At 48.6% G+C, this 12,161-nt stretch overlaps 1 protein-coding gene across 2 annotated transcripts in view; it reads left to right on the top strand.

Moving 5' to 3' along the window:
* Positions 1-4,773: 4,773 nt before the first annotated feature.
* The window catches only part of adgb (androglobin), a 134,951-nt gene continuing 127,563 nt past the window's right edge, over positions 4,774-12,161 (top strand). For both annotated transcript variants that reach the window (XM_046292151.1, XM_046292152.1), the window contains exon 1: positions 4,774-4,947. In XM_046292151.1, the coding sequence (XP_046148107.1) occupies positions 4,868-4,947 (80 nt within the window). In that variant the 5' untranslated portion in view covers positions 4,774-4,867. The remainder of the gene's footprint in view (positions 4,948-12,161) is intronic.

A 12,161-nucleotide genomic window follows, 5' to 3' on the forward strand; every position in this document is an offset into this window, starting at 1 on the left:
CACGAGGAAACAGAATCAATAGAACAGTCAGCCCTGTGCAGACTCTGCCATGAGGAAACAGAATCAATAGAACAGTCAGCCCAGTGCAGACTCTGCCATGGGGAAACAGAATCAATAGAACAGTCACTTTTGGAGTCAGGTCCAGGAATGGTTGTTACGTCATAATATCAGGGTTCAGATGGACCTGCAAAAACACTGAAAATCTGATCACTGGATCTGAAAAAAAAACATAATTCAATAGAAAAATATAATTATTCTCTTGGATAAATTATTTATTTTTAGGGCAATATTGGTAGAAATGTTACAAATAGGCAGGTTCAGGACCATTGTAATACATCATAGTAAAATTGAGGGTTGTATTGCAAAAGGAAATAGCAAAATAGCAATATACTGGGAAAGTGGGGTTAATGTGTGGTCATCGGAGGGTAGGAGTTATGGGGAATGAATGGTTTATTGGTCTCCCTGGATGAAAATCCAGTACAGTACCTAAAGAAAGAATAAATTGGGAATATATTATTTAACTGCAGTTAATGTAGATGTGAGTGAAATAGCTGGAAGTAGCAGTAGAAGCATTGTTGTCCATTAGTTTACTCCAATTAGGGTGGGGATGGTAGGTGGGAAAAAGGTATAGAGAAATAATAAATAAAGGGGATTAGAAATGATTCAAACAATGAGATTTATAGAACCTACAATCCATTCTACCCCCACATTAGGCCAAGCAGTCTGATACTAATAAACACACTCCCGTGTCTCTTGATTTTGTGTAATAACAGTAAATCTGAAACTCTTACAGTCCCACCGTGACACGTTTGGACTTCTTTTAAACATTGAGCTGGTCTGTTGCATTGGATTTGTCTATTTCCTCTGCGTCCGTTGATACCAAACATTAGTATGTGTGATTAACGGGACTGAGGTAGAGCAGTGTTTGTGAGACAAGGGCGTATCCCGAAAAACCTTTCTTCTCACAAAAACCTCTGTAAAGTCCACAAACTATTATGACCTCGCTATGAAAATCTAAGACTCACAAACACGCACATGTTTTACTCTATGACACTCACAAGCTACGCAAGAGTCATTAGATGTTAAGGGGTTCTTCTACATAGAAGATCATAGGAAATCCCAGGACATATTTCTTAATACTGTAGCTCACATTGTTGCTGTGACAAACTCCAACAGTTGTCACACACTAGTTTGATATTCATTTCCCACTGAGGAAACAATTCCTGTATTTACAGCATTCTCATCAATGCATAATTATAATTATTATTATAATATATATATTTTTTATGACTTGTCAATAAAACTCATCAACGCAAATGTTTATGTCAAATTGTTTTGTGTTCTACTTGTCGCCCTAGTACATTCGAAAACTATTCGGAACCTTTGACTTTGTCAACATTTTATTACGTTACAGCCTTATTCTAAAATGGATTAAATAAAAACTTTTTCCCATCAATCTACACACAATAGCTTTTTTCCAAACAGGCAGCAAAATAATATTGTAATGTAAAAGCAACTGCTTGTCACACATAACATGCACACAGCTCTCGTTCTTATACCCTCCTTTTTCTTGATCTCCTTCTTATTGTTATTATTACAATTATAATTATGATCATCATTATAATAATAAGTCATGTCTTTATCATTAGTAGGCTTAGTATAGTATCCTTGGACAGTGCCTTCTGGAAAGAATTCAGACCTGTTGACCTTTTCCACATTTTGTTTACAGCCTATTCTAAAAATGGATTAAAGAAAAACAAATGTACTTTAAAAATTTGAGCTCAGGTGCATCCTGTTTCCATTGACCATCCTTGAGATGTTTCTACAACTTGACTGGAGTCCACCTGTGGTAAATTCAATTGATTGGGCATGATTTGGAAAGGCACATACAATTGAAGTCGGAGGTTTACATACACCTTAGCCAAAAACATTTAAACTCAGTTTTTCACAATTCCTGACATTTAATCCTAGTAAAGATTCCTAGGTTTAGGTCAGTTAGGATCACCAATTTATTTTAAGAATGTGAAATGTCAGAGTAATAGTGGAGAAAATGATTTATTTCAGCTTTAATTTCTTTCATCACATTTCCAGTGGGTCAAATGTTTACATACACTCAATTAGTATTTGGTAACATTGCCTTTAAATTGTTTAACTTCGGGCAAACGTTTCAGGCAGCCTTCCACAAGCTTCCCACATTAAGTTGGGTGAATTTTGGCCCATTCCTCCTGACAGAGCTGGTGTAACTGAGTCAGGTTTGTAGGCCTCCTTCCTCGCACACGCTTTTTCAGTTCTGCCCACAAATTTTCTATAGGATTAAGACAGAACGCGTCTCCTTCCTGAGAGGTAGGCCTTCAAATACATCCACAGGTACACCTCCAATTGACTCAAATTATGTCAATTAGCCTATCAGAATCTTCTAAAGCCATGACATAATTTTCTGGAATTTCCAAGCTGTTTAATAGGACAGTAAACTTAGTGTATGTGAACTTCTGACCCACTGGAATAGTGATACAGTGAATTATAAGTGAAATAATCTGTCTGTAAACAATTGTTGGAAAAACTACTTGTGTCATGCACAAACTAGATGTCCTAACCGACTTGCCAAAACTATAGTTTGTTAACAAGAAATTTGTGGAGTGGTTGAAAAACTAGTTTTAATGACTCCAACCTAAGTGTATGAAAATTTCCAACTTCAACTTGTACCTTTCTATATAAGGTCCCACAGTTGACAGTGCATGTCAGAATAAAAACCAAGACATGTGGTCGAAGGAATTGTTCGTAGAGCTCTGAGACAGGATTGTGTTGAGGCACAGATGATGGCCTCCATCATTCTTAAATGGAAGAAGTTTGGAACCACCAAGACTCTCGGGGGAGAAGGTGCCTTGGTCATGGAGGTGAACAAGAACCCATTGGTTACTCTGACAAAGCTCTAGAGTTCCTCTGTGGAGATGTGACAACCTTCCAGAAGGACAACCATCTCTGCAGCACTCCACCAATTAATACTTTATGGTAGGGTGGCCAGATGGAAGACACTCGACAGCCCGCTTGGAATTTGCCAAAAGGCACCTAAAGGACTCTCAGACCATGTGAAACAAGATTCTTTGGTCTGATGAAACCAAGATTGAACTATTTGGCCTCAATGCCAAGCATCATGTTTGGAGGAAATCTGGCACCATACCTACGGTGAAGCATGGTGGTGGCAGCATGTGGGCATGTTTTTCAGTGAATGGGACTGGGAGACTAGTCAGGATCAAGGGAATGATAAGCGGAGCAAAGTACAGAGAGATCCTTAATGAAAACATGGTCCAGAGCGCTCAGGACCTCAGACTGGGGGCGAAGGTTCCTCTCCGAATAGGACAATGTCCCTAAGCCCATAGCCAACAGAACGCAGGAGTGGCTTTGGGCGTTCGTACGTCTCTGGAGAGACCTGAAAATAGCTGTGCAGCAACGCTCCCCATCCAACCTGACAGAGCTTGAGAGGATCTGCAGAAAAGAATGTGAGAAACTCCACAAATACAGAAGTCCCGAGCGTGTAGCGTCATACCAAAGAAGACTCGAAGCTGTAATCGCAGCCAAAGGTGCATCAACAAAGTACTGAGTAAAGGGTCTGAATACTTATGTAAATGTGATATTTGTTTTTAATTTAATTTTTAATACATTTGCAAAAATGTCTAAAAACCTGTATTTGCTTTGTCATTATGGGGTATTGTGTGCAGGTTGATGAGGGGAAAAAACAATTTAATAAATTTTAGAATAAGGTTGTAACCTAATAAAATGTGGAAAAAGTCAAGGGGTCTGAATAGTTTCAGAATGCACTGTATGTGGGCAGAGTAAGCAGATGAATGAAAGTAGTGCATTTAAGCTTTTTCACTGTGTATTTCCTGGGACATACTTCCCAGCCTAATGTATACAAATGGACTTGTTATTCACTTAATGAAAAGTCAATTTGGCTACATTCCCTGCTGTTGGGATATTTGGAAGGCATAGATGTTGTAGGATATATTTGAGTAGCAAATTTACGTTTTATTTATGAAATAGCAACAGTCAAATTAATCTCATTAATCACAATACCCAGATATAGACCTAGTTAGGAAACAGTCCTTCTCGTTTGAACAGTGCAATTAATTTAGTCAGCATAAGCCAAACGTAAATGGAGAATAAGATGAGGCCTACACACAAGTGGAATACATAAAACTGATCCAAATCCGGAATTGAAGGAAAAACAAATTCATATGATTATTTCAATGTATCCTGAACCTTGTTTACTGTGGTTTTCTCCTCGGTGTATGCATTTTTATTTCACTAGGCAAGTCAACTAGTTAAGAACAAATTCGTATTTATAATGACGAACTAGGAACAGTGGGTTGACTGCCTTATTCAGTGGCAGAAGGACAGATATGTACCTTGTCAGCTTGACGAGGATCGATCTCGCAACTTTTCGGTAACTGGCCCCAACGCTCTAACCACTCGGCTACCTGCCTTCCGGGTAAGCAAAGTTCCATGGTAAAGAGAAGAGAAGAAATATATATATTTTTAAATGGTATAATAATGAAGATGTTATAATGAGGGCAGATGCAGTTCATTTGACGGGTGCAGTGCAATGATTTAAATATACAGTGGTCTATATACGTCATTGGTGCAGTGAGAGCAATAGGTTGTATCTTTGATAACCCGACTGGCTTAGGGGCCTGGGAGGCTCCCATGATGTCCTGCGGCTGGGGCTTTGTCGCTTAGCAACATTATCAAACTTTCTCCAGCTGAGTTTCCAGCAAAAACAAACGTGGTCCCCCAAGTCATGTAGCTAGCTAACACTGTCACTTATTTCAGCTAATAGTTAAGGTAAACCAACGTCCACGACAGAGCCGGAATGTCAAAAGCTCCACCAAAGAAAAAGGAGTTGTCCTCCAGCCGAGTCACTTCATCACAAGGACAGACACCAAATAAAGAGTAAGATTGGTTTGATCGTCAAGCTGGTTTGATGGTCAAGCTTGCTCTAGTATCTATGCCCTACTGTTCGTAGCCAATTGGCTAATTTGATTTCAAATTATATTTGCTATGTTGTTACATGTTATGTGTTGTTATCACTGTCATATGTAGCTATTCAAGCTAATTGCAAAGTACACAGCAACGTTAGCTAGCTAATGTGTGAACTTGTTGGTAAGGTATGACAGGTGTCAATCAATCATAATACCCCCCCATTATTTTTGCTGGGGCTTTCTATATTATATTTAAGATGTAAGGCCTGAGTGGGGGGGGGGGGGGGGGGGTTGTTATATGGTCATTATACCACGGCTAAGGGCTGTTCTTATGCACTACGCAACACGGAGTGCCTGGCAATAGCCCTTAGCCATGGTAAATTGGCCATATACCACCAACCCCCCGATGTGCCTTATTGCTATTATTAACTGGTTACCAACGTAATTAGAGCAGTAAAATTACTTGTTTTGACATACCCTGGTTATATACGGTCTAATATATCATGGCTGTCAGCCAAACAGCATTCAGGGCTCGACCACCCAGTTTATAATTTAGCAATAAGGCCCGGGGAGGTGTGGTATATGGCCAATATACCACGGCTCAGGGCTGTTCTTAGGCACTATGCTATATAACGTCTTTTAATGGGCTACTTCAAACCATATTTTCTTCAGATTGAAATACTGTCAAAAATACTGACTTGTAAATTTAAAAAAAAAAGACTGATTTGTAATAGACTGTCATAGCTCCAATTAAAAAAATATATATATGTTGGGGTCGTGCAAAGAAATTGATATCAAAATGGGGTCGCAGGCAGACCTCAGGCCACCTCTTAAGGAAATGACCTCGACAACACCATTTTCGGCAGTTAAATGCAACAAAACAGTATTTATTAAAATGCAATCTATTAATATGATTTTAGCACTATAATTTATTTGCAAGCCTAATAGCTTTATCTTTAGTTTAGGGTTGACTCCGCTCGTTGGCCCTTAGCCAAGTTCAAAGCATACGATTTCATCAACTGGTATTTACCACCTTCCCACTTGGTTTTGAACAAAGTATTGTAGCGACCCGCACAGACAGCTGTGTGTTATGTGTTAGGCTAGGAGGTGGTTGTGTTGTACTGACCAGTACCCGGTGTTCGCGGGGTCCAACCTGTCAATCAACCTGCTATCTGCCAATCACGGGAATGCCTGGAATGTTCTGATGCCGGGCATCCTGGTGGTTGGCGGAGTGGCGTGGAGGGGGGTTGGGCAGGGGGGTGGAGCATTGGAAGTTAAGACCAGGTTCAGCTTTTGTTCTCTCTCTCTTACGTCTGGGCTTCACAAGAGAAGGTCACGATTGGCTTGTGTCATCTATTCGGCGTGTGCTACGGCCCAAACAGTAGCCTGTGTAAAGTTGGTGTAATAAACCGTCAATTCGTAAACTCAAGCCTCTGTCTGGACAATTGTTCCTTTATGATCTAGTCGGGTCACTACATTGGTGTCAGAAGTAAAAACGTTGATACAAGTTAGCCAGCTAGCTAGCTGACTTATGTGGCTAGCTACCGTAGGTGAGAACAGGGATGGAAAATGCTTAGAGGGAATCCGAAAGTGAAGGTGGAGGTAGGGGACGATTATGGCCAAGGAGCTGCGTGTGAATGGACGTCGGGGGCTCTGTCTGAGGAGATCGCCAGGGCGTCGGAGCGCAGAGGCCGCTTGAGGGAGGACGTTAGAGCGATGGCGGCTGAAGCGGGCATGAGTGCGTCGTCGAATGTATTTCGCGCGGATTCTGGTGGGCGGACCGAAGTGGTGACGTCGACGCGGCGTGATGAGGAATCTGGGGCTCAGGATGTAAACAAACATGGCGGCGCCCAGTTCCCGGCTGCGTCCGTATCTGTTAAGACCCTGAAGTATTCCGGTAAGGCGGATTGGGAAGCTTTTCATGCTCAGTTTGAACTGTTAGCTCATTTTAGGGGGTGGTCGGATGAAGAAAGGGCACTGCAGTTGGCTTTATGCCTCACGGATGAAGCTCTGGCCTGTTTGATATTGATTAGCCCCGAGGACAGGCATGATTATGGGGCTTTAGTGGGAGCACTGAGGAGGCGCTATGGACAGTGTGTACAGCCCGGGCTACTGCGCTCCGAACTGAGTAATAGACGCAGGCAGCCTGGAGAGCCTCTACGGGTGCTAGCTAATGACATTGAGAGCCTCTCTCGGCGGGCATATGCTCACATGCCCCCCTCCGTGCAGAGCGAGCTAGCACGGGACCAGTTCATACAGGCGCTCTCTCCTACGGAGCTGCGCATACAGACCCAGCTGGCTCATCCTGAGTCATTGCAGACAGCCTTGGAGATGGCTTTGGAGAGGGAGCTGGTGTGGGCTGGGGCTTCAGCTGGGGCTTTGGTGGGGGTGCAGGGAGACACACCCTCTGTGCGAGCTGGGGGGCAGAGCAGCCCGGAGCCGGAAAAGCCTGCTTGGGTGGCCGAAATGACAAAACTCATTCGTGCTGTGTCGCTACAGGCGGAACGAAACACACGCCCTGGTCCCAGGGTCTGCTGGGGTTGTGGCCAGCCAGGCCATCTGCGCCGAGTTTGCCCCATGTCCCCCAGAGCTCAGGGAAACGGCTCGGGGTCCGCATAGACCGGGTAGTGCGGACCCCTGGCTTTCTATCCCAACCACCATCATCTTCTGGAGGAGCCCACCGGCACAGACGGGGAAGCAAGGCTCCACTTCCCCCAGAAGCAGACGAGGGCAAGCGGATGGAGCCTGTTGTTGTGGTGGGCCGGACCTGTGTTGGGGACTTTTGTCATGTCCCTGTCACTGTGGAGGGGGTGGCCTGCTCCGCCCTGGTGGACACTGGGTCCACATTAACCCTGGTGAGGCCAGATATTGTGCCAGGTTGGACTCAGTGTGAGCCTACAACTGTGCAGCTCCGCACAGTCACAGGTGAGCTGGCACCCATGAAAGGGAAGGGAATAATGACTCTGACAGTAGGGGGCAGGACTGTGCGTCATCCTGTGTGGGTGGCGGCTGTGCAGGACCCTTGTATCCTGGGGTTGGACTTTCTTAGGAGCACAGGCTGCCAGTTAGACCTAAATAGGGGCACACTGAGCTTCCAGGGAGGGACGGAAGTCACCATGGCCCCCCCTAATGTCACATTCACTCAACCCAACAAACCCTTTACTCCAACAGTTAAAGCAGCAGAGACTCATGGCTGCGCCCCCCCCCACAGCTGTGTGTGACTTTTCCCCAGTCCCCCTGTCACCTACAGCGGTGTGTTACATTCCCCCAGCTACCTCCATGACACAGCCCTCTGTGAGCCCGGGTCGCATCCCCCCAGCCCAGCTACCCCAGATGGGAGAGGAGAGGACACTGTCTGCAGTGAGGGAGATATGGGGGAGGAACTGTGTTGGTCTTGACCCTGAGCAGCAGGAACGGTTGTGGCAGTTGCTGTTTGAATTCAGAGACAGCTTTGCGTTGAGTGAGGAAGAGGTGGGTCAGACTCATCTGGTGCAGCATGAGATCGACACAGGTGATGCTCGACCCATCAAGATGCGTCCCCGCCGTATCCCGCTGGCACGCCAGGAGGCGGCAGACAAGGCTGTGTTGGAGATGCAGCGGGCAGACTTCATTGAGCCCTCAGACAGCCCCTGGGCGGCGCCAGTCGTCATGGTTCCGAAGAAGGGGGGCAAGCTGAGGTTCTGTGCGGACTACAGGCGGCTGAATGAGGTAACCAGGAAGGACTCATACCCCATACCACGTATCGATGAGTCGCTGGACCTGGTTAGGGGTCCTCCTGGTTCTCCTCACTAGACCTCCGCAGTGGCTACTGGCAGGTGCCCCTCTCCCCAGAGGCCAGAGCCAAAACTGCGTTCTCCACTAACAGAGGACACTGGCAGTTCAAGGTCCTGTGCTTTGGCCTGTGCAACGCTCCAGCTACTTTTGAGCGTTTGATGGACAGGGTGCTGGATGGCATCCCCCGACAGCAGTGTCTGGTATACCTCGATGACATCCTGGCCCATGGCAGCTCCTTCCAGTCAGCCCTGGGGGCGCTACGGCGTGTGCTGGAGAGGGTGGCTGCCGCAGGTCTGAAGCTCCACCCCGAGAAGTGCCACTTCATGAGGAGAGAGGTGTCCTTCTTGGGCCACCGAGTGGGGAAGGAGGGGATCAGCACCATGGAGGACAAGGTAGGGGCTGTCAGAGACTGGCCCACCCCCACCGACCAGCGTCAGCAGAAGAGCTTCCTGGGCCTGGCCTCGTACTACAGGAGGTTTGTACGGGGCTTCTCAAGCGTTGCTGCTCCACTGAACCGCCTGCTGCCGAAGGACAAGGCTTTCACTTGGACAGTGGAGTGTGAGGAGGCGTTCAACACCCTCAAACGTGCACTGATCGAGGCCCCCGTGCTCGCCCCCCCTGACCTCACCTTGCCCTTTATCCTGGACACAGACGCGAGCAATGTGGGCATGGGTGGGGTGCTGGCCCAGGTGGGGCCAGAGGGGGAGAGAGTGGTGGCGTACTTCAGCAAAACATTTGACAAACATGAGCGCCGCTACTGTGTCACCCGGCGGGAGCTCTTGGCTGTTGTGGCTTCCGTCAAACACTTCAAGTACTACCTGGGTGGTCTGCCCTTTACTGTAAGGACTGACCACTCTGCTCTCCAGTGGCTCATGTCTTTCAGAGAGCCAGAGGGGCAGGTGGCATGCTGGTTGGAGGAGCTTCAGCCGTATGACTTCACGGTGGTGCACAGGGCAGGGGCACGCCACTCCAACGCCGACGCCATGTCCCGTCGGCCCTGTACTGCAGACGGCTGCCGCCACTGTGAATGGAGAGAGGGACGGGAGAGAGAGCTGCGGGCAGAGGAGGGTGTCTGTGCCACAGTGTGTCGGGCGAGCGGGCCTGTCTGCTGTGAGCTGCAGACTGTCGACGTGGCTGAATGGCGGCAGCAGCAGGGACGGGACACAGACCTACAGCCAGTGCTACAGTGGGTAGAGGCGCAGGTGAGGCCACCATGGGAAGAGGTGACAGCGCTCTCACTCGCGACCAAAGGGTTGTGGTCGAAGTTTGAGAGACTGCGGCTGGCTGATGGCGTGCTACAGCGGGCATGGAAGGAGTCAGCTACGGGAGAGGAGAGGTGGCAGGTGGTGGTCCCAAAAGCATTGCGGGAGGCTGTGCTCCAGAGTACTCATGGGGGGGTGGGGACTGGACACTTTGGGGTCACAAAAACACTACGCCGTCTCCGTCAGGGCTTCTACTGGGGGCAGCACAAGAGGGATGTGGAGGACTTTTGTCGCCGCTGTGACAACTGCACGGCGAGAAAGGGCCCCCCCAGGCCGCTCTCATGCTCAGCTCCAACAGTTCCCAGTGGGGGCTCCCATGGAGAGGGTGGGAGTGGATGTAGTTGGGCCGTTCCCCACCACAGACAGTGGAAACCGCTGGGTGCTCACGGCCATGGACTATTTCACAAAATGGCCCGAGGCCTATGCTCTGCCTGACCAGGAGGCAGAGACCATCGTCGACGCCCTGACAGCGGGGATGTTCAGCAGGTTTGGAGCTGCAGAGTCCATCCACAGCGACCAAGGCAGAAACTTTGAGTCCCGTGTGTTCGCCACCATGTGTGAGAGGCTGGGTATGCACAAGACCCGCACTACTCCTCTCCATCCTCAAAGTGATGGCCTTGTGGAGCGCTTCAACAAAACGCTTGGACAGCAGCTGGCCATCGTCTCTTCCAAACACCAGCGTGACTGGGACAAGCACCTGCCTATGGTCCTCATGGCATGCCGCTCCGCTGTCCAAGACTCCACTTCCTGCACACCTGCCCTCCTCATGCTGGGGAGAGAGATCCGCACCCCTGCGGAGATGGCGTTTGGTCGGCCCCTGGATAGCCCTCATGTTCCTCCGGGGCCGGAGTATGCCCGGAGACTCCAGGACCGCCTGGAGACAGCCCACACCTTCGCCAGAGAGCAGCTGGTGAATGCAGGTGTGAGGCAGAAAAGGAACTATGACGTGCACACCCGGGGAAGGCACTTTGTGGCTGGGGAGCTGGTCTGGGTCTACAGCCCCCTAAGGAAAAAAGGCAGATGCCCCAAGTTGGACAGTCACTGGGTGGGACCCTGCAGTGTCCTGGAGAGGGTAGGGGAGGTTGTGTACGGGTGCAGCTTCCTCCCAGGGGAGAAAGGTGGCACTGCACCGGGACAGGTTAGCCCCATACAGAGGGGCCTCTTCTCCCCAAACCCCAGGAACCCCCACAATTCCCCTCTCTGGCAATGACATTCTCCAGGCACCCACCCTCAGGTGCCGCAGACAAGGCTCCAGACAGCCCACTCCCCCTGTCTCCCCCCCTGTGTCACCGCGTGGTTCCCCAGAGCCACGGACTGTATTACCCGTTTCCGCTTCCTTGTCACCCATATCCCTGCCTTCATCCCCTGGGTCCCAGAGGGGCACTCTGCGACCATCACGACCACGCAGGCAAAGGAGACCTCTGGGTCGCTTCAGAGACTTTGTTTGTTCCCTCGGGGACGAGGGACTTTGTGGTGGGGGGGCTGTGTAGCGACCCGCACAGACAGCTGTGTGTTATGTGTTAGGCTAGGAGGTGGTTGTGTTGTACTGACCAGTACCCGGTGTTCGCGGGGTCCAACCTGTCAATCAACCTGCTATCTACCAATCACGGGAATGCCTGGAATGTTCTGATGCCGGGCATCCTGGTGGTTGGCGGAGTGGCGTGGAGGGGGGTTGGGCAGGGGGGTGGAGCATTGGAAGTTAAGACCAGGTTCAGCTTTTGTTCTCTATCTCTTACGTCTGGGCTTCACAAGAGAAGGTCACGATTGGCTTGTGTCATCTATTCGGCGTGTGCTACGGCCCAAACAGTAGCCTGTGTAAAGTTGGTGTAATAAACCGTCAATTCGTAAACTCAAGCCTCTGTCTGGACAATTGTTCCTTTATGATCTAGTCGGGTCATTACAGTATTATGTCGTCTGACAGGGGCTAGGTAGCCGACTGCGTTACGTAATTTGTCACGTCTGTCGACTATGCTCGAGCCCCACGAAATTTGAACCTCAGCCAGAAAAAAAGTAGCTAAGGTCTCCTAATTTTAAACACTTCAGGATTTAAACGCCCATTTTCACCATCCTACTCGCTAGCTAGTTATATAAGCCCTGCTTCTTGTTATTGTGGGCGTTTCTGTAGCTAGCCTACACGCGGGCATTAATT

This window comes from Oncorhynchus gorbuscha, linkage group LG12 (genome assembly GCF_021184085.1).
Source record: "Oncorhynchus gorbuscha isolate QuinsamMale2020 ecotype Even-year linkage group LG12, OgorEven_v1.0, whole genome shotgun sequence".
Taxonomy (NCBI): Eukaryota; Metazoa; Chordata; class Actinopteri; order Salmoniformes; family Salmonidae; genus Oncorhynchus; species Oncorhynchus gorbuscha.